General features: G+C 31.5%; 1 protein-coding gene across 1 annotated transcript in view; it reads left to right on the forward strand.

Annotated features, from left to right (window-relative positions):
• Positions 1 to 25258, forward strand: part of LOC149780003 (voltage-dependent calcium channel type A subunit alpha-1-like) — a 384117-nt gene that overhangs the window by 333393 nt on the left and 25466 nt on the right. Inside the window, exon 40 of the mRNA XM_089937395.1 lies at positions 1417 to 1526. Within this exon, the coding sequence (XP_089793521.1) occupies positions 1417 to 1526 (110 nt within the window). The remainder of the gene's footprint in view (positions 1 to 1416; positions 1527 to 25258) is intronic.

A 25258-nucleotide genomic window follows, 5' to 3' on the forward strand; every position in this document is an offset into this window, starting at 1 on the left:
CCATTGCAACATCCATACAACTGTCCATTACAACATCCATACAGCAGTCCATTACAATATCCATACAACTGTCCATTACAACATCCATACAGTTATCCATTACAATATCCATACAACAGTCCATTGCAACATCCATACAATTATCCATTGCAACATCCATACAACTGTCCATTACAACATCCATACAACAGTCCATTATAATATCCATACAACTGTCCATTACAACATCCATACAACTGTTCATTACAACATCCATACAAATCTCCATTACAGCATTCATACAATTGTCCATTACAACATCCATACATATGTCCTTTACAACATGCATACAACTGTTCATTACAACATTCATTCAACTGTTCATTACAACATCCATACAACTGTTCATTACAACATCCATACAAATCTCCATTGCAACAGCTGCTAACTGCTTATGTGGAAATTCACAAAATTTAGTAATCAGGGTTAGAATCAAACATGTAGTAGCAAATTTTAAAAAAATTCTGCCTGTTTTAATCTAGTTGCAAATTCCTTTCCCAGAGCCAAAAGTGTGACTATTGTTTTCGATTCAATTTTTTTTCTTCCAAGTTGTTTGTACCAGCATTTTTATATGCAAATTTTTACAATAGCAAAACTATAAACAGATAGTAAATTTGCTGCTGACAGTTCTGAAGTACAAACTTTATATTCTCTTTATATGCCACAACCTGCTAGAAGAATGTTATTTTTGGTTTCTGCCCTGGAATCCATAGGAATGAGGGTTCTAAAGTTAAATGTACAAACATTTCAGTCTCAGAGACATTTTCAAATAATATATTACCAAACTAATTAGATATTTGTAATCCTACTGTTAAGATGCATTATATATGAGACACAGTTTGCATTTTGACCCTTGAGTCATTATCTGCAAGTCGAGTTAATATTGAAAAGTTAGGGCTTTAGAATATGCAATAAAAGCTGATAGACTTGTGGTGGTGAACCCTTGCAGTCACTCCAGTCTATGAATATTTTTTTATTTTTTAACTAATTGTGTCAAATAAAAAGAATAGCAGAATTATTGGAGGTCAGATTAATGTGATTGACAGTCTTGTACTTTAAAATAATATTCCTATTTTGGAAGAAAAAATGTAAAGCACTAGTCTAATAAACATCAGTATCAAGAAACATAGGCCATATCAAAAGCATCCCACATGCTGAGACAAGTAGGAGACGAGCCGAGACCAACTACAACAACATAGACCCTGATGCACCATTGCATAATGCCTTGGCAGACCAGGGTCTATGTTGCTTGTTCTAATGATTACTACCAATGCACTGTTTAGACAAAGTCATCAAAAACAAATTGCCTAAAACAATGGGAGATAACTATCTTCAAATTCAGCTGGCAAATAATTTTGAATTGTATCTATGTTCCAGAGCTAACTGAAGGAAGAATGACAGTTGGAAAGATATATGTTGGTTTGCTGATATTAGAAAATTGGAGAGCATATAAAGCAAGTCAAACAGTGGGCAGAGGTGCAAGGATGGTAAGGAAAATGTTTTCAGGCAAAATAAAATGATTTATTTGAACAAAATGTCCATAATTCTGTTTATAAAATCTCTGTAGGATATTTTCCATTAGATTTGTGTATATATTTTACAACTCATCATGTCATAACAAAGAAGTCTGAGAACAAAACTTGCAAGATGTCTGAATCAAAAACCAATTTAACTTCTTTTTAACAAAGGTGAAATTTTAGTGATTATAGCATACAAATATTGAGCATATTTGGACATTTTGAGTAATGCTATTTTTGTTTATAACAAATTTTTCTCTAATGAAAATGCTTGCAGTTTAAGTATGAGCCAAAATTTTGTGTTCAAGATAATTGATGATCCTATGGACTGTTTCCAGTTTTACAAACATTTTTTTTTTTAACTCAAGTTGAGATGTTTGACATTTGATTGGTCAGAATAAGGTAAGACATACATTTCATCCAATCAGATCATTTGATTAACTTTGACTTAACTTTAATTAGAGGTTAAGTTGTGTTTGTGAATTCCAAGTCTAGCCTCATATTTCTTTTTAAATTTTTGAGTGGTTCCACACACATTCCTCATTCTTATTCCAACTCAGAGAATTCGAGCATCCTGTGTTTTCAGTTTTGGATAATTGTAGAATTTTTTAACTTGGTTACTATGTTACCTTGCATAATATCAGTGACATAGGTTTATTTCAAGAATCTGGCTCATTAAATTGTGTTTTCAGTTTTGGATAATTGTAGAATTTTTTAACTTGGTTACTATGTTACCTTGCATAATATCAGTGACATATGTTTATTTCAAGAATCTGGCTCATTAAATTTGGTACATATGAGTTTGTGTTTGAGTTATATGCCAAAAAGTGCCCAAAAATCAAGGGAGATAACCATATCTAAAAGACAAGAAGAAGTGGGCATATTTGTAACTACCTGACAATATTTGTTTTATTATTTATTTAACAAATGTAGCCACCATCACACCACTTTTATACAGCTCATGCTGTTATCACACGTTATTACCATTAATGTACCCACATCGTAATTGTTATACATGTTTTATACATAACATCTCATGACATCAGAAGTGATGTCATAGCATCCTGCAAAGGAAAGACATAACAACCAAGGCATTTGAATGTATTTAAAAGTCATTTCACTTAACTGTTTGGTGCTTGTGTCAAATAGAATCAGAATTTTCATCATGCAATAAACATAGCCTAACATGTCTGCTCATTATTCCAAAGCTTGCAAAAAATAGAAATTATTTCACAAGATTCCTAACTTTGATTTAAAACAGATGCAAGATCTTCTAAAATTGTTTTTGATACAATATGTCATTCATCAAATTTAAATGTAGGCATAGTATCGCATCACAATTTTGTTATATTCTTCTGCAGTAAATGCTGTATGAGAAATGAGAAAGAGTTCACAAGTGATATAATGGACCATTTCACATCTAACAGTCATTTATCGTTAAATTTTATCTGTCTTTTAAAATTCATTCAACTTTAATCAACCACTACCAAGTTTGTTTCCAGTTATTTCAAGCCATTTCATTTACCAGCTAGTTGGTTGTATTGTCTTTGTCATACTGTTATGAAAATAGCACGGACCTGTAAGAAGAATGAGTCAGAAATATAAACTTTATGTATTTTTATCATCTAAATTAGTATTTATATCTCATAAATATTTTCCTTCATTAAACACTATTATTTTGTAGAGATATTATGCATACAGATTTTATACTTTCCTTCATTGAACACTATTATTTTGTAGAGATATTATGCATACAGATTTTATACTTTCCTTCACTGAACACTATTATTTTGTAGAGATATTATGCATACAGATTTTATGTATATTTGTTAGCAGGAAATTGGTGTCAGAAGTTGAATAGTCCATTAATAAGATTGCCGTATACAGTTGCTTATAAGATGAGTCCAACTGCAAACTGCACATACCCAGATCTGCCTTCAGATAATGTGCAAGCAGATCTGAGTCTGTGCAGTTTGTTAGAAGTAATCAGTAGAACAAACAAAATAGACCCTGATCTGCATGCCAATTACTCAACAGCAGATCAGGATCTTTGTTGTTTGTTGTTTGACTCAAATTATAGGTGAGTATATATGGTAAGTGCATCCATCAGTTTTCTCTTGTTAGCTCAACTATATTTTATTGTAATGAATGTCATTGCAATGAACGTGAGCAATATATATTTCTCATGTTGGCAAGATAAACATTGGCAGACAGGAAGATTTCATTCAAGAGAGTTTTTTAAAGTGATGAGGTCAAAGACCAAAGTCATGGAAACATAACAGAATTTGTTGAGGACAGACAAATAGTTTAAAACTCTATCTTATCCCACTATTCATTTTTGTAGTGGGTACCATTTATGTTCATGTACAAGTCAAATCCAGGTGCAAACTGCACACACAGATCTGGCATTGCATGATGCGCCTACAGAATCTTCATCTGTAGTTTCTTAGGAGTAATCATAGAACAAATTACATAGATTCTGATCTGCCATTGAATTATACTACTCCAATTTATGATTCCGTTTTTCTCTTGAACATTCATTGTTTTCATCTACAATCCCGTTCACTAGGTATTAATATTTGTTTGAAAGATATTTGTGCTGTAATTTGTATAGAATAGTAATGAAGCATATAGACAAAATGTACTCAGGTAGAATGTTTTTCATAAGAGAAGATACACTGGCTGCATATTTTTCCATTAGTTATAAGACTGCATTATTGAATTTTATGGTTCTCATGTTAGTTTTCTTCAAATTCCCCTTTGTTTATTTTCCTCTAGTTATTTGAGTTCTTTAAAATCTTTTTACAGGCAGAAAAAGAAGAGGTTAGTGCTGGTCACCTTGACATCAAAGGCCATATCTTTGCAGAATGTTTCTGCTAATTTTACTAATTTCTTTTGGGCACTTTTTCTTATTTTTAAACAAAATATCATGCACTTGATTAAACAATGTGCTCACTTTACGCTAGCATGTCACCAGCACAAGTACTTGTTTTTATTACATGTACTTTATGCTAGCATGTCACCAGCACGAGTACTTGTTTTTATTACATGTACTTTATGCTAGCATGTCACCAGCATGAGTACTTGTTTTTATTACTAGTACTGCTTCTATTTCTTTGCCATTAGGGTAGTCTTAGCAACTACAAGAAGATATATATGTTATCACAGTCATCTCTTTAATATAACATGTCTCAGTATAGCACTGTCTCTCATATTACATTTCTCAGTATAGCACTCTCTCTTATATAATATGTCTCAGTATAGCACTGTCTCTCATATAACACAAGAATGGTTGAGGATACTACATTCAAGATGCATGCAATTTTGATATTGAACATACCTCATTATAATGTAATGTCACTTTTAACAAAGAACACTTTTCTGGCAGCATAAGAGTGAGTAGCCACTGAATTTCTCTTACCCATTACAACAATGTTATTTCATTCAACTATTTTTAATTCTCTTTTTCTTGATTTGCAACACAGCATCTTATTTCTAGCTACAAGAGAATGCAGCACTGGTTACGTAGATTTTAGACACAGTCTATTGCTGTTCTTTACATTATCATGGCATGTCAACTTAGGGTGCTTGAAAAAACAGAAAGATATTTTAAAAAGTGTTGAGCTTAAACTGACATTAGGGATATTCTTGAAAAACATTTATGATAGTATTTCTCCCTGATAAGACCAGAAGGCCAGCTTAAATATATCTATTACAGGGGCCAGACTTATTGTTAGGTACTGGTAATTGTCACAATGTTGTACAGTAAAGGTGGGCTTATAATTAAATGTGGGCTTATCAGTAAATGTGAGCTTCTCATGGAATAAATATAGAAAATACTCTTCCAACCACAGCATTCATATAGGAGAACTTTGGTGTATGGCACAATGTTGGGAATCAGAAATTATTTTAATGATAAATCATTTTTTCACTAAACAATTGCTGACTAATAAATAAATGATTAATTTGTCTTCATGATATCTTGCCAGTATCATTTTTTTTCCTGCAAATATTGTGAATTCCAACTCATTCAGAATGATGCCAAATTGAATTTTGATGACGTTTAGTAGTTGTCAGATCACTGAGGTGGCCAGTGCTGAATTATACCAATCAATGAGAACAGAGCTAGTGTGCCTTATGAAAGTGCTAGCAGACACTATTTAAGACTTGTACTTTGCTCCAATCATCTTCAGTTAAATTATTTTTGAAGCTAATAATTATATTGCCAATTTCAACATTTCATTGCCTGACTCATTCGTAATACTATAGCAAATGCAAGCAATTAACATCTTTTCACACATGTTCAGATGTATAGTTCAAAGACACAAGTTTAATACTGTGTAAACATCTGGTAAAGGGATGGCAAGCACCTGTCTGTATTTTGATAAGTACTCTGATTGCATTATGCATTGCTTGGTCACAATTAATGCTATTCATTGTATAAATATGAAATAAATAACCTGATATTAACATACTGTCATCTTATGAAATTACCACATGATTTACCTTGAATATGTATTTTGCCATCTTAGTTACCAGACAATCAGATTGAAGTTGTCTACCTTGACTGTGCATTTTATATACCAGACTATCACATTAAAGTTGTCTACCTTGACTGTGCGTTTTATATACCAATCAGATTAAAGTTGTCTCCCTTGACATGTATTTTATATACCTGATATTGTTCCATCTTGCTGAAGCACTGCAAGTCATAATATTTAAGTATTTTTCAAATTTTTTGAATACATTACAACATATATAAGTAATATCTTATTGTTGCAAGTATAGAGCACTAAATATTATTTAAATTTTTTAAATTTGGTACAATATTTTAATTCATCTTTTATGAATACAGGTAATTCTGCATGAGAGCAACATACAGTGTTGTCAAGCAATTGATGCTTACATCCTTATACCAGTTTTAGTGAAGATCATTTTCAGTAATGTATCTTCCTTGCTAAATTTCCCAAAGTTTGTGAATTACAGTAATTTTTACAACACTGTGATGGATGTTTAGTCATTATAGTTGGTGTTATTTCTGCATGAGCTTTAGTAATTTTTGGGGGGAAAATGTGTTTTTAGATTGATTTCTGATTGTTCTTTTAGTCAGTTTTATAATATGAAACTTAAGTTTGTACGATGTTGCTATTTCAAAATAATGATATTATTTAAAATAATTACACTGAAACTACCTGCATTTCCACAATAGTAAATTTGTGCGACTTATCTAGTGTTGGAGAAAATTGCATAATTAGGATCATTGAAAACAACTTCTTAATAAAAAGACCACCTCAATAATGGTCAGTTACATTGGCATTTAGACTACATAAATAAGTCAAAATAGACTATGTAAATAATGATCTGTTACATGGTTACAAATTATTTTTATCCCTACATAAACCATTCATGATTGGCCATAAAAACCATTGACATGATGGATATGGTAACCATGACCATACAAAGCATTGACATGATGATAGATATGGTAACAATGACCATAAAAAGCATTGACATGATGGACATGGTGCCTATGGCCATACAAAGCATTGACATGATGGATATGGTAACCATGACCATACAAAGCATTGACATGATGGATATGGTAACCATGACCATACAAAGCATTGACATGATGGATATGGTAACCATGACCATACACAGCATTGACATGATGGATATGGTAACCATGACCATACAAAGCATTGACATGATGGATATGGTGACTATGGTCATAAAGAGCTTTGACATGATGGATATGGTAATCATGACCATACAAGATGTTAAATTTTACCTTTATATTTCATTTCAGTGCCTTTTTGACTTGATTACCTTTATCACTCACTAGCATGATATGCTTATGTTAATTTGGAAAGTTTATCTGCGTGTACTTTTTTTTGCCTATTCTTAATATTTATAATTAAGAATTTTACTTTTAATTGGCATTATAGATCAGTATTGTGCTAATGTGCTGTTAAATGTTAAACATACATACATATGCATGCACACACACAAACACACACATACATGCATACATACATACATCCATAGATACATACATACATACATCCATAGATACATACATACATACATGCATGCATGCACACAGCATGTACCATTGCAGTTAATTTGACCAAAAATGATATATTAAACAATTCACCATCATTTACTGGCTTAAATGTTATGTCACTAACATGCTGAATTGACTGCATTGGTGAAAATTTAATGACGCTAAAATACCATGTATGTACTCACTTATAAGTTTTGTCCAAGTACAGAATGCATAGACCCAGATCTGCCATTGCATAATGCACCACTAATCTGGGTCTTTGTAGTTTCTTAGGAAAAATTAATATAAAAAATGACATAGACCTAGATCTGCTTCAAATTATACAAAGGCAGATAAGGGTCAGTGTTTTTTGCAGTATAGCCAGTATTGTGCTAATGTGCTGTTAAACATTACATATAAATACATATTTTAGCAAGGAAAATATTTCTCACAAAAGCATGTACTAAGGTATGCAGAACTGGTTACTTGCATAAATTGTATGTTGCTAACATGTTGAATTGGCTGCATTGGTGAAAGCTTAATGATGTTGAAATACCATATATGCTCACTTATAAGTTGAGTCCAAGTACAGATTACACAGAGCTAGATCTTCAGTTCTATAATCCACCAGCAAATCTGGGTCTATGTAGTTTGCTGGGAGTAATCAGTATAACAAACAACATTTTCTTGATCCTGATCTGCCACACATTATTCAGTGACAGATCATGGTCAATAATGTTTGCAGTCAGACTCAACTTATAAGCAGGTATGTGTGGTATTGTGTTTAACAGTACTTTGGCTCCTAATCCAATTATTAAAATAATGTTTTTTAAAAATGATTAGTGTTAAAATTAAAAATATTATTAACATTATTGATAAAAATTAGAGCACTTTTAGAGTTTGTGCTTGATAAATTTTGTGGGTATGGAATTGTAGGTGTTTTTTTAGCCACAGTGTATTCCTGAACTTCTCTCTAATACAAATTCTTCTCCTTTCTTGTCCACAGCCTCATGATACTGATGAGGTAATTATGGCCTTGACCTTAATCTGTGTAGACTGATCATAAAATGCATGGAGAATATTACCAACAGTCCACATTTTAGTGACATCTGGTCTCAGAGAGAAATCATGATATTAAATCCTGTAAAACCTTAACACTTTTAATATTATGACCTCTCTAAATCCACATTTACTACAATAGTTTTGAACAAATTTCCTAATGCTACATCTGTGAAAAATATCTGCTTGGATTGGTTATTCTATTGTACAGAAGTTTCCACCCATGAAGGATCCAGCATTTTAAACAAATCTTTTTGACACACTTGCCTAAAGTTTTATCTAGTCCATAAAACATTGTACAGCAAATATGCATCAGAAACATTGGCACTTCTGGACTGCAAGCAGTAATGAATCGTCAGTCTATACTGTGGTAACTCCATTATCTCATTTCAAATTTTTTCATATTCAACTTGTCTTTCATATTCAACTTGTCTTTCATATTCAACTTGTCTTTCACATTCTACTTGTCTTGATTATTTTCTTTATTGCACATTAGAATGATATTTGTTTCCTGAAAGTGTTGCGGTACCATATATATTCACTTGTAAGTTGGGTCCAACTGCAAACTGTATAGGCCCAAATCTGCTAGCATCTTATGTACCAGCAGATCAGGGTCTGTGTTTTGTTCTACTGAGAACTCCTTACAAATTGTATAGACCTAGATGTTCCAGTAACAGATTTAGATCTGTTCAGTTTGCAGATGAACGTGACCTATAATAAGTACAGTATATATGAATGGAATAACCATTTTATTTCACAGATATTCTTATACCATAAAACTTTCAATTTGTGTCATGAAGACACAAAACTAGTGATATCTGAAAATATATTTTTATCGATATATTTTTAATATATAATTACATGTAAACAAGTTCTTTATTTCTGCTTTAGTCATAAATTAGGCTTAATTGAACTAATAAATCCTTAATTGGTCTGAAAACAAGATTTTAAAAAATTACAGCTAACTAAAGTACCAGCATGTTGTATTAATGACAATAGTAATTACCTTGTTCAGCAGCTCCTTTCCTTAGCAAATATAAGAAAATAGTGCAATAGTTAAAGACCATTTTGAACTTTAAGGTAGCTTAGCAGATGTAAGAAAACATTGAGAAAATTTGAGACTTTTTGAGCTTTAAGGTAGCTGCTGTTATAGTTGACAGTAAATCCAATCCAAAATCAGTAATTTTCATTATTAATTGTGCTCATTATTTTATAGTAATAAGCATAGTATTTTGGAGTAACATCAAGTGCTATACAATAAATTTGAAGAGTAAAATAACATGGAAAAGTTAGGCTTGCTAGGCTGACACCATTTCTGACAGGCTTTGAGAAAAATCATCATTCACTTTTTTTGGAGTGGAAGGAATTTATGGAGGTTATCAGTTTTTGTGGCTTTTATGGTAGCTACAAAGTGTGTGCCATATATACTTGCTAATAAGTCAGTTCTAGCTACCAACAATGTAGTCCTTGATCTGTTATTGAATAATGAACTGGCAGATCAGGGTCTATCATAATTTTTGTTTGATTATTTCTTACAGACTGCATAGATCCAGAGCTGATGGTGTATTATGTGATGGCAGATCTGGTTCTATGCAGTTTACAATTAGACTTGACTTATAAGCTAGCATACACAGCATTCAAAGACCCAACACACAATAATCATTCTTTGAAGTGAATGGGATCCCCTTCTTAAAATGAGCAATATCTTACATTTCAGTGCTGAGGGCACTGTGATAGTATATACAAACCTTAAGAAATTAAAACCCATGCAAAAATTATTATTACACACATAAAAACATTATTACACACATAAAAACTTTATTACACACACAATGATATTCATTTACAACATAGGATGAAGACTATCAGATCACTACTTGACCTATATTTTTATATCTTTTGCATGGTGCTTGATCTGTTTTCCATTTTTCAAATACCTTTTTAATCAAAGTGATAAATACATTTATAGTTTTCTCATATTTCCACTTTAAATTCACCTTTTTCTGATATTGTTACTTCTTTTCTTTGCTTTTCACCATTTAGTGACTTTGGTATATTTGTTATTTGCATTTGATCTTAGATAAATATTTGATATGATTCATAGTGTAATTTATATCATATTTTATATTTAAATATTTGATATGATTCATAGTGTAATTTATATCATATTTTATATTTAAATATTTGATATGATTCATAGTGTAATTTATATCATATTTTATATTTAAATATTTGATATGATTCATAGTGTAATTTATATCATATTTTATATTTAAATATTTGATATGATTCATAGTGTAATTTATATCATATTTTATATTTAAATATTTGATATGATTCATAGTGTAATTTATATCATATTTTATATTTAAATATTTGATATGATTCATAGTGTAATTTATATCATATTTTATATTTAAATATTTGATATGATTCATAGTGTAATTTATATCATATTTTATATTTAAATATTTGATATGATTCATAGTGTAATTTATATCATATTTTATATTTAAATATTTGATATGATTCATAGTGTAATTTATATCATATTTTATATTTAAATATTTGATATGATTCATAGTGTAATTTATATCATATTTTATATTTAAACAGTATACATTATATTTGGCATATGTTTCTTTTTGAGCTGTCACTCTTATGCCAAAACATTTTTGAGAAATATACTTTATGTCCTTTGTGCATATAAAAACTATCTTTTTGTATTTGGAAAGAAACCTAAAGCGAAATTTCAGTTCACCTAAAATAGTTCACATGTTAAAATATGGGAAAGAGACAGCACTGTTCAGCTTCCAATAAGTGGATAATAGAAATAACTTAATGAAGCTACTATTTTGCTACACAATAATGGCAAGACAAACAAGTCAGGTTTGTTTTAGAATTTGGTTTGTTTAGATTCTCTCAAGTTATTAGTGTAAGTATAGATGCATATTTTGGTACAAGTAGATTCTATCAAGCATGGGCAAAGGGGGTACCTCTCCCCCACCCCACCCCCACACCTACCCTGATTTCACTTCTAAACATGGATTGTCCTACATCTGTAAAACTTAATAGATGACAACTACATGTTTGCCCCCACCCCTCCTCCCCTTCATGAAAAAAATTATGTGGCACCCATGCTATGGAGTTAATAGTATAAGGATAGATTCAGATTTTGGCATGAGTAGATTCTGTCAAGTTACTAGTGTAAGTATAGATACAGATTTTGGTATGAGTAGATTCTGTCAAGTTACTAGTGTAAGTATAGATACAGATTTTGGTATGAGTAGATTCTATCTAGTTACTAGTGTAAGTATAGATACAGATTTTGGTATGAGTAGATTCTATCAACTTACTAGTGTAAGTATAGATACAGATTTTGGTATGAGTAGATTCTATCAACTTACTAGTGTAAGTATAGATACAGATTTTGGTATGTTTAGATTCTGTCAAGTTACTAGTGTAAGTATAGATACAGATTTTGGTATGAGTAGATTCTATCTAGTTACTAGTGTAAGTATAGATACAGATTTTGGTATGAGTAGATTCTGTCAAGTTACTAGTGTAAGTATAGATACAGATTTTGGCATGAGTAGATTCTGTCAAGTTACTAGTGTAAGTATAGATACAGATTTTGGTATGAGTAGATTCTATCAACTTACTAGTGTAAGTATAGATACAGATTTTGGTATGAGTAGATTCTATCAACTTACTAGTGTAAGTATAGATACAGATTTTGGTATGAGTAGATTCTGTCAAGTTACTAGTGTAAGTATAGATACAGATTTTGGTATGAGTAGATTCTGTCTAGTTACTAGTGTAAGTATAGATACAGATTTTGGTATGAGTAGATTCTATCAACTTACTGGTGTAAGTATAGATACAGATTTTGGTATGTTTAGATTCTGTCAAGTTACTAGTGTAAGTATAGATACAGATTTTGGTATGAGTAGATTCTATCAACTTACTAGTGTAAGTATAGATACAGATTTTGGTATGTTTAGATTCTGTCAAGTTACTAGTGTAAGTATAGATACAGATTTTGGTATGTTTAGATTCTGTCAAGTTACTGTGTAAGTATAGATACAGATTTTGGTATGTTTAGATTCTGTCAAGTTACTAGTGTAAGTATAGATACAGATTTTGGTATGTTTAGATTCTGTCAAGTTACTGTGTAAGTATAGATACAGATTTTGGTATGTTTAGATTCTGTCAAGTTACTGTGTAAGTACATGTATTTATACAGATTCTGGTATGTTTCAATCCTATCATGTTACTAGTACAAGTGCAGGTGCAGAGTCTGGTATGAGTAGATTCTCTCACGTTATTAGTGTAAGTATAGATGAATATTTTGGTGTGAGTAAATTCTATTAAGTTACTAGTGCAAGTACAAATGAAAATATTAATATGAGTGAATTCTGTTCAGTTACTAGTGTAATAACAGATGCTGATTTTGATGATTAAATTCAATTAAGTTACTGGTGTAATTACAGATGCAATTTTGGTATGAGTACATTCTATAAAGTTACTGTACATGTACGAATGCAGACTGGCTATGAGTAAATTCTATTAAGTTACTAAATACAGAAATGAAAATTTTGTTGTGAGTAAATTTTATCAAGTTACTAGTGTAATTACAAATGCAAACTTTTATGAGTTACAAGAAATTCTATTAAGTTACTGGTGTAATTAAAGGTGCAACTTTTGATGAGTAAATTCTCTTAGGTTACTAGTGTAATTACAAATGCAACTTTTGATGAGTAAATTCTCTTAGGTTACTAGTGTAATTACAAATGCAACTTTTGATGAGTAAATTCTCTTAGGTTACTAGTGTAATTACAAATGCAACTTTTGATGAGTAAATTCTCTTAGGTTACTAGTGTAATTACAAATGCAACTTTTGATGAGTAAATTCTCTTAGGTTACTAGTGTAATTACAAATGCAACTTTTGATGAGTAAATTCTCTTAGGTTACTAGTGTAATTACAAATGCAACTTTTGATGAGTAAATTCTCTTAGGTTACTAGTGTAATTACAAATGCAAATTCTGATGAGTTAAAAACAAATTCTATTAAGTTACTAGTGTAATTAAAGGTGCAACTTTTGATGAGTAAATTCTCTTAGGTTACTAGTGTAATTACAAATGCAACTTTTGATGAGTAAATTCTCTTAGGTTACTAGTGTAATTACAAATGCAAATTGTGATGAGTTAAAAACAAATTCTATTAAGTTACTGGTGTCATTAAAGATGCAAACTGACAGGCTTGAAATATCAAAGCTCTAGGTCATTTCATTTTGTAATTTACTTTCTGCACAATTAACTCCAAGTTCTCCTTTTACCTCTCATCAAACTGCATAGGTTCTTTTTGTTGCCCATGGACAAAGGCAGCTCCTGAACAATTCAAAGGTAAAAGGTTCAAAGGTCAAGGCCACTTGAGTCGGTTTTTCATTTCTGCATAATGAAGATCCTTACAATAAACTTTCCTCAGACTTCCATGCTCAACTGCAACATATGTGTAACATGAGTTTATTCTATATTTAGTGATATAGGTCAAGGTCACATCTGTGTAAATTGATATTTTAATCTGCACTTGTTAAGTCTGGTTTTCTTTATCTATTTCACCCGTAGATGTAACATATCATTGTGTTAGGATAGGTCTAAAGTGATTCCTTCTACCAGAAGGAAAAGTGTTAATCTTGGGCCCAAATCATCAGAATTCAAAATGAGTCAACATAAAAAAATTGTGATAACCCTTTGCAGAAAGTTGTGGGGATCACCCTTTTGTCCACATTGTTTTGTTCTGGCTACTTTACTAAGGTCACAGAAAATCTGATGAAAATTTTAAAAAATGTAAAATGCTGTGTAAGAATGAGTTGACTTGGAAGGAGTTTTGGGTCAGAAATATATATATATATATATATATATATATATATATATATATATATATATATATATATATATATATATATATATATATATATATATATATATATATATATATATATATATAATTTGGATCTTCCAAGGACCAAACTACCATCTATACCTTTCACTTGATAATGTGCACTATTGGGTCAGTAAACAAAGCCCACAGCAGAAGCAACAGCATGAGTAACTCATGAACCTCTGAAAAATTAGGAAAGGGATGGAATAAAAGTGTCAAGGGGGAGGGAGGCAGGTTAAGTGGTTGATTATTCATTTTATAATCGTGCTGGGAAATATTTTCAAATAAGTAACTTTATCAAGTGAAATTGTTTTCTTTCAGGATAAATTACCTTTATTTTCAAGGTGACTAATCCCTGTTAAAAACATTAGTCCTGAAGGTTTCAACACGCATCACATATGTACCAGCAACTGTGTATTATGTCACTGCTTTTTGCATGTAGTATGGATACCCTAACAAAGCAACATTCCTTTTTAAAAAGTGATATATATTTATTTCATTTAAGCAACATCAAAACTTGACTTTTAACTGTTTTATTAATATAATATTACAATTACAGTTTCATTGCAAGTAACTGTGGATCTTTGGCTCATCCATGGAGCACAACTCAGACTGCAAATTCAGTAATATTAAGTTCACTGCATGCTTTGAAATTTATTTATCCACAGTGAACCTTTTCTGCAAAACTAGTGTTTTCATGTACAATGTCTTATACTTGATTCCCTTTCAATCCATTATCATATCTGAAAGTGGGATTGTACTAATTGCTGTATGTTACAGCCATAATAATACTTCCAATAGTTTTTCTTTGGTCAACTGAAATGGTTGATTTTTTTCATTTGCTTATCATTTCCTTGATTTGATATGAAAGATGTAGTAAATGTGATAATACAAAGCAAGTCGTCTTTTAACTGATTGTAAAAATTTAACTAACACTTTCACAAGTTGGAGATCAAATAAACTGGTCACTTATTTTGGTTCTCCAAAAAGTATTTTACTTCTTATTAAAGTTGAAAATTTAATGGTGCCAATTTGAATTTCAGGGTACTAACAAACCATTTTTGACTATAAAATAAGTAGCGTGTCAAGTTTTCATTTACCAATTTGTGATTGTACTTTTATTTACATTCAACAAAAAGGTTCCAATCTTTTTTAAAAAAAAAGGTCAGTCACACCCACCCCTGTGTTATAAGTGGGTTCAGAAATGATCTGGGCATACTAAAGCAAGTGAGTGGTGTAATAGGTATTTCTTTGCAGATGTCAAATCTTGTGATTTTGTCCAGAAAGGTATTTCTTAAATTTTAATGAATTGTGGTGATTGCAAATCTTCAAAAGTTGTGTCACGTGACCAATTCTGACTGGATTTGTTTGTTGGGTCTAATTATGTAACTGCTATATCACAAAGATTTCTCCCTGCTTCTTTTTGCAGATGTTGAAGTAAGTGACTTTGTTTCAGTGATTGCATATCTTGGGAGGTATATATTTTTAAAACTATTGTATATGACAGGATTTATACCAACATACCCAGTGTACAGAGTATCGCCAGTTTGAGATAAAGCCAGGTTGTACAATATAAAATATGCCCGTATTTAAAGCATTACTGGTTGGTATGCAAATTTGCACTTAAAAGGATGGGGGTGGGTGGATGGGATTTTATCCACCCAAAGCTTTTTTAATACTGTTTTATGTTTTATCTTCTGTAATATGCCCATTGCTCTAACCTATAATTTACATTGGCAGAGTGACTACACCCCACTGATATCTGATCACCATGATTGTCAGGTTAGAACACATCTGTACAGTCTAATTTTGTTAATCTGACATGAACTGTTAATTTTCTGTTTAAATATCAGATTAATTTATCTGTAAAATAGAAAGAGTCTGAATACAATCTACCTGTAATTATAAAATGAACCCAATTTGTCTTCCTTTAAAAATGCACTGCATAGATACCTGTCTCAGACATGTGTATCACCAGCTAGGATGCCCTGTACAATGCACTGCATAGATACCTGTCTCAGACATGGTTATCACCAGCTATGATGCCCTGTACAATGCACTGCATAGATACCTGTTTCAGACATGGGTATCACCAGCTATGATGCCCTGTACAATGCACTGCATACCTGTCTCAGACATGTGTATCACCAACTATAATGCCCTGTACAATGCACTGCATAGATACCTGTTTCAGACATGGGTATCACCAGCTATGATGCCCTGTACAATGCACTGCATAGATACCTGTCTCAGACATGTGTATCACCAGCTATGATGCCCTGTACAATGCACTGCATAAATACCTGTCTCAGACATGTGTATCACCAGCTATGATGCCCTGTACAATGCACTGCATAGATCCTGTCTCAGAATAATGACATGAAAGAGGTATCAATTTCAAAAGATTTGAATAGAGGTATCTATTTTAAAAGATATATACCTATTTTCATTGTTGATGTTTTCGACATCACCATTGAATGCTTGTATTCTTGGGGTTTATTTAAAAATGCAATGTTAAAAATGGGTATTTATCTTTTTAATTAGTTACCTTATCTGACTTATTGGGTTTTTTAATGACCTAAACATTGCTATATGAATTGTCATTTTATCTAAACCACATGTATAATTCCAGAACATGCAGATTTAAAATATACCATACATACTCATTTATAAACCAGCTCCAACTGCAAACTACACAGACCTGGGTCTGCCATTGCATGATGCAACAACAAGATCTGGGTTGATACAATTTATTTGGACTAATCAGTAGAACAGGCAACACAGAGGCTGATCTGCTTGTGAAGTACGCAATGGCACATCAGGGTTTGTGTTATTTACAGTTGGACCAGACAAAAATGAATGCATTTTCTATAAATTACATTTTCCAAATATATCTACCTATACAGAATGAATAAAATTTGAAGCAGTTTGGCACTATGAAGGTTTTATTTGATGCATTTAAAAGTATCTACATACAGTCATCAGTTAAAAGCACTTACAGTTCCAGTCTGGTTTTGTGATGCAAAAATACATATTGAAAATCTCTATCAAGAACCAGATCATCTAAATAAGGTTAAATGGGCCTGTAATAAAACCCAGATTATCTATGTAAGGTTAAATGGGCCTATAATAAAACCCAGATTATCTATGTAAGGTTAAACAGGCCTATAATAAAACCCAGATTATCTATGCAAGGTTAAATGGGCCTATAATAAAACCCAGATTATCTATGTAAGGTTAAACAGGCCTATAATAAAACCCAGATTATCTATGCAAGGTTAAATGGGCCTATAATAAAACCCAGATTATTGATGTACGGTTAAATGGGCCTATAATAATTTATTACCCAGATTATCTATGTAAGGTTAAATGGGCCTATAATAAAACCCAGATTATCTATGTAAGGTTGAATAGACCTATAATAAAACCCAGATTATCTATATAAGGTTAAATGGGCCTATAATAAAACCCAGATTATATATGTAAGGTTAAACAGGCCTATAATAAAACCCAGATTATATATGTAAGGTTAAATGTGCCTATAATAAAACCCAGATTATCTATGTAAGGTTAAATGGGCCTATAATAAAACCCAGATTATCTATGTAAGGTTGAATAGACCTATAATAAAACCCAGATTATCTATGTAAGCTTAAATGGGCCTATAATAAAACCCAGATTATCTATGTAAGTTTGAATAGACCTATAATAAAACCCAGATTATCTATGTAAGGTTAAACGGGTCTATAATAAAACTCAGATTCATTCATTCTACCTGCCATTTATCTGAATGATTTTCATATCCCCAGGGTAAATGATGTTCTATTGTAATGACATTAATAACGGCTAGTAGTAGTTGTGTGATATTTAAGTAACAGTTGGATAAATTAATGTTGGACAGATGAAACTAGACTGTACATGATTATTAATTGTAGGCATAATTAAAGCATGTCCAAAGTTAGCACACTAAGTTAACAATCAACTGTTGGTATAATTAAAGCATGTCTTAGGTTAGCAACACTGAGTTCACAATCAATTGTTGGTATAATTAAAGCATGTCCTAGGTTAGTACACTGAGTTCACAATCAACTGTTGGTATAATTAAAGCATGTCCAAAGTTAGTACACTGAGTTCACAATCAACTGTTGGTATAATTAAAGCATGTCCAAAGTTAGCACACTGAGTTCACAATCAACTGTTGGTATAATTAAAGCATGTCCAAAGTTAGCACACTGAGTTCACAATCAACTGCATATATGGTTGAATTCAACAATCATTTCTAATATAGTCTGAGGGTTCAAGAGAACCTGTTTGTACAGTGAAGCCTTGTTAATCTAAACTCTATTTATTAGAGTGCTTGACTGATAAAATTACAGTTTCTGGGAATAGATTATCTCCTCTTCTTTGAAACAAATAAATGACCTGTGTTACCCATTAATTGATCTTCGTTATCCATTATTCCTCATAAAAAACTATAAGAATAACACTGTCTGGATTGTCAGGGATTCACTGTCCTTATGAACACATGCATGCAGTTTGATTTTGTTTATTGTGCAAAAAGTTGTAATGCAGATTGAAATACATCAACATTCTTAAAATCTATCAAAGACCTTTAGGAAAATAGCAGTTTTCTGTAAATACTAATGCATGATCATTACATTCTCTTGGTTAAGTATGTGCATCATACACTAAGTAACATGTTTAAGTGTGTTGGTTTATAGTATCTACAATATTTAGCAATGTTTTCAAAGTGTGTTGGTTTATAGTATCTACAATATTTAGCAATGTATTCGAAGTGTGTTGGTTTATAGTATCTACAATACTTAGCAATGCTTTTGAAGTGCGTTGGTTTATAGTATAGCTTTAGGGAATGGCTTGAATCCCTTCAAGCATGATCAGCTTCATACCAGGCAGTAATATTCTGTAGTGACTTAGTTTTCTTAATCAAAGGTAAATGTGGAGGAATTAAATATTTTTTCCAGTACCCTGAGTACTTTGATTATATGATCAGTTAGCATTACATTCAGTGCTTACAGAGTATAAGTACATTAGACTGACATCTTTTATTCCTTGGTAAGATTTCATAGATGCTACTTTAGATTTTACCCAAATTTTAAAGATATTCTGTGATAACAACAAATATGTAAGGCAGTTTTGAAGCTCGGTGTCAAACTCATCTGAATACTGGCTGTACTTGCTTATAAGTCATATCCAACTGCAAAAAAACATAGATCCAGATCTGCTGTTGCATAATGCACCTGCAGATCATAGCCTATGTTGTTTGTTCTACTGATTACTCCTAACAAACTGCACAATCCCAGATGTGCAGGTGCAGTATGCACTGGTAGATCTGTGTCCGCAGTTTGCAGTTGGACTCATCTTACAAGCGAGTACAATTGGTAGCTGGCTTATTATTCATTGCATAGATCTTTTAAATTTGATAAAATAGTAAAATTTTGTTAGATTTTGCTTATTTTGTGGATTGCTAAATCAATAGATTAAAATCCCCACAAAAATATTACTATTCCCAGACATTTGATCAAGTTTACATCCGTGAGATTTTATCCTAACAAAAACACTCTCTGATGGGTGTCTATGAAATTCTTTGGACTAAATCGAAGTAAATTTTGACTAAAGTCATATTTATCTGTATTAGATGACAGGATGTGTTCACTTTAATGGCCTGGGTCTTGTAGAGAACATGAGTTTAAATAAATGATACTAAGTTATACATTATCCATTCTTATGTAACGCAACCATTTTTATTTCAACACACTAAGTACAAGAGAGCTTTTACTGTATCCAGGTGCCATATTGTATATCATCTACATTAGCATAGTTATCTTTGACATCAGCAGATGTACATCTTGGATGTTTTATCTTGATGTTATTTCCTCAACAGACAAGAATGTTGATTTGTACATGTAGCCTAAGTAGTACACCACAATAATAAAAGTAAGTCAGTGTGACCAATGTTTAAGACTTCAGTGGCCATATACTCAGTATGTTTTAGTTTATTTTCTTGGACAATAATGCTTTTATTGTACAGTCATGAAATAGATATGTACATTAGTAATGCAAAGTATTAGAGAACCATATCAAAAGTAGGTCACTTTCATCTACTTTTAAAGCTCCAAAGAACTTGTTTACTTTTCATGTTTTAGATGAGTTTTGCAGACACTTATGTTTGCTAATACAGTATGATATGTGATATGTGAACCCAGTTTTTATCCTGAAGGCTACTACACAGATGTACAAGTAGGTCACTGTGACCTACTTTTTTTACACTTCTTTGACTTTGTACACCTTTGATATTTATATGAGTTTTTCTATCCTGTTGATTGTACAGTCATCAAACAGGATAAGAGTATATGTCTTGAGAAAAGAAACAGCATCACCATATAAAAAAAAACAAATATAAACATGGCTAAGTTAAGCCAATTGGCATGTCTTTGTCGTCACTAAGTGTTGATCACCATTTGAATATTGATGAATACGTAACTCTAATGTCTATATAATGATCTGTAAGCAAACTTTGCCTCCTTCTGGCAGCATTATATCTTGTTTCTTATTCACTGACAAGGTTATTCCAAATTTTATCCTTGGCTAAATCAGTATATGATAGAAACATTCCACTCAATAATCCATGTACATCAGTATAGAATAGAAACATTCCATCCAATAATCAATGTACGTCAGTGTAGGATAGGAACATTCCATCTGATAATCCATGTATGTCAGTGTAGGATAGGAACATTCCACCCAATAATCCATGTACATCAGTGTAGGATAGGAACATTCCACACAATAATCCATGTACGTCAGTGTAGGATAGGAACATTCCACACAATAATCCATGTACGTCAGTGTAGGATAGGAACATTCCACCCAATAATCCATATACACCAATGTGGTACAGGAACAATGATAAAAATATACAATCAGTGTGAACATGTAAAAAAAATAAGCAAAACAGAGAAAAATTATATACTTGATTCAACCTTGATCTAGAACTGATTTTCCTTTTATAATTAATAATGAAAAGATGCATTAAAATAACAATTACAGCAGATTTTTTTAGCTCAAAACTGGAACAGAATCTGTACTCATTGCTAGGTCAAAGTGTCATTTTGAGGGACAATAACTTCAGCTATTGCATGTTGTAGGGTGTAAATGTGATGCAGTTTGTTTGTACCTTTATTGCTGTGTAAGAATTCTCAAGTCATGAAGGAAATCAAGGAGCATTTGCCAGTTTGTGTGCACTATGATCACAGTAGATTTGGTGGGGGTTTTAACAGCAAACACATAATTGGCTATTTCAAGCTGAGGTATTTCAAGCTAAGTGCCTTTCTCAAGAAAGACCACTGACAGCTGACATAAGTTGGTTTTAGCAGTTATCGAACCTGTGTCCATTGGATAGTGAGTCTGATGGTCTACCAGGAGGGCTACTGTAGCAGGTCACATGATGAAAGATAGAAATACTCCATGTTCTACTTTGGAAAGTATGATGCTACTAGATGTAGATCAAAAGAATCTGTCTTATTTTAGGATTATGCAAGTCAATATATTTGGCATCATTCATTTGGAGTTGTTTCTCCATATATTAAAACATGCAAATTGTAATTCGAATTTTAATTTTATACAACCTGATGTAACAAAAATCATATTGTCTGTAAGCAAGAACTGTTAATAGGACCTACTTGGATGAACATATACTGGCATGCCACATTTAACCTTGAGAAAGAATATGCTTATAATAATAATAATAATAATAATAATAATAATAATAATAATAATAATAATAATAATTGTAATAAAGACTTTAGTTAGGGAAGTTAACTTAATTAGTTACATAACTAATCTACCTTGACTCCTTGTTTCTGTTATGTACAATGTAGCATGCAAATTGTTTGATATTGAGCTAGGAATTTACAAAGTATTTCAGTCATTTACAGTTTCATTTTGTCACTGTCCACTACATAAATTTCAAATTCAAATCTCAGTCTCTCTTGATTTCTCTCTCACATTCCTTGATATGTTTTTCTTATTGTCACAATACATGCACTCATACCAGTACTATTGTATACTATATCACCATACTAAAACTATTGAAAACTATTGTATACTATATCACCATAGTATAATATTATATACTGTATCACCATACCTATACTATTATATACCATATCATGATTCTAATACCATGTGTATCTGGTTACAAGTACATCCATCTAAAAACAGTATAGATCCTGATCTGCTGTTACTTAGTCTTGGGATATCAGGGCCTATGCTGCTCACAGGAAATTCTACATAGAATAAAAAATATAGACCCTGAATTGCTGTTGCATTATATGTGGCAATATCAGCTCTTATAACGCTATCTCAAAATTATCCATTGAATAAATGACACAGACCCAGATGTGCTGGCTAATTATATCAATGCAGATATGTATATAATCTACACTGTTAACATTTAATTGGATTCAATTATTAATATTATTATTATTATTATTATTAATTATTATTATTATTATTATTATTATTATTATTATTATTATTATTATTATTATGTCACTGCCAGATGGTATGCATAAATTGCCCCAAGGAAGCAGTTACATGATATGGCTGCCACATATTCTTCATGTAACGACTGACTGTTGATTATTTTTAATTCAATGACGTATGAACTGACAAATCTTTTTTGGTCATAGTTCATTGAATTTAAAATAATAAACAGTCAATCCTTATAATTAAATTTGACAGCATAAATAGCTAAATAAACTCATAGTTTAACAACATTCTTTTATTTAGACATTTTGAATTTCATTCATAAGGTGCAATGATACAGAACAATGAAGATTCATGATGTAGCTCTACAGCCAATTAGAGAAAAGCATAGTTTTAAAGCCATGTCCACGTCTCATTTGAAGACAAGGCCACCACTTAAGTTAAAAAATCAAAATCCATACTTACACAATAGAAATCATTGTCTGCAAAGACTGTTTTGTTGTGTTTGGGCAAAACATGATTTTGTTCTTCATTTTCATCAATCTTTAGGACTATATTCAAATCACCCTGCAAAATCCATTTCACACTGTACTGTCATGTCTTCACATCAACATATGTAAGTAGACAATGTTAATTTATTCATTTAAAGTGTATTTTAATTTTAACGTTAGCAAAGATAACTCATTTATTTAAAAAGGGTCAAATATTTGGTTAATGATTAAAATCTTACGTAAGAAGTCTATACAGGCTTTTATATATTATCTAATATGTCAAATGTTTGCTTATCTCAGCTGGGAAAGCATTGAGCTCCTAAAGTAAAGGTTGTGGTTTTGAACCCACATGTGGCTGTAAAATATTTTTCTTTTGAATATTATGTACAGAAAAGTAGTACAGGTGGGCATGGCTTTAAAATTAATTGGGTTCATACAGATATAAACCCAAAATCTGAAAAGGGCCTGGCCAATCAGATTGCAATAAACCATAATGGCAAAAGAAAATTTTAATTATTTTTATATAGTATTTTTATGAGTTATGGAGACTAAATGTTACTTACTGTATAACTTACATATAATTTTTTCTAATCAAGCTCAAAATGTATTGTTCAGGGTCAAGGATAGGTAATCATTTTGCAGTAATCTGTCACATGGGGCAACAGGTGCTAACCCTACACAGATGCAGCCCATATGCTAGTAATGATATAAGAATTGGTTCTAAAGCATGCATCAGAGAAAGACAATAATCAATATTTCTATGAACTGAGTGTTATTGAGCATTGTCACTCACACTGCACTGTGGAACACCTTGAATGTTATTGAGCATTGTCACTCTCACTGCACTGTGAAACACCTTGAGCAACCTTGCTGAAAAACAAGGACAAAAGGAAACACTTTCTGCATTCTTGTAATGTTGTTTAGTTCAGTTGGGTACACAATTGATAAATAAATTTAAATACGAAGAGAAATGCATAGATTATGAAAATCAGTGTTCCAAAAAGTGGCTATGAATACTGGAATTAAATTTGTTTTTATTAACAAATTATATCTATTTAAAATGACATAGAAAGTTTCAGTATGGTAATTTATACTACTTAGAGTTCTACTCAAAAATGATTGATTTCCATTTCAAATGGCATTGAATGAAGGCTGTCTTCATATTTTATATAGCATTTGATCTACTATGGTAAGAATGATATACACAGATATATTTATGAAATGGCTGAATTTTAAAAAAAATTACTATCATCAAGATAATTCCCATGAATGACTAGTATGGTTCTACCAGTTCTTTACACAATTCTCAAAAGATTACACACACACATACACACACACACACACACACAGGTATATGCATGTATGAGTGTATTTTCATATCTGCTAAGCAAATATCTTGAACAAGTTTTTGCGAAACCTTGAAAGCATATTTGGAACATCAGTACAAAATAAAATAGAAATTGTCCATGATCTGTAAAATAGAAATTGTCTTTGACCTATGAATGACCTTGACCTATTTCTTTGTCATTCAGGATTCGGGTAGTTTCCTGTATTATACTGATGTAAGTAAGGATTTTCTCAAATGTGTCATGATGGTTTAATCTAGAAGAGAGTAGAACTAGAATTCTTATTTTGGCATGTTCAAATTAAAAA

Source organism: Sinohyriopsis cumingii, chromosome 16, assembly GCF_028554795.1.
Source record: "Sinohyriopsis cumingii isolate HCF-2022 chromosome 16, ASM2855479v2, whole genome shotgun sequence".
Taxonomy (NCBI): domain Eukaryota; kingdom Metazoa; phylum Mollusca; class Bivalvia; order Unionida; family Unionidae; genus Sinohyriopsis; species Sinohyriopsis cumingii.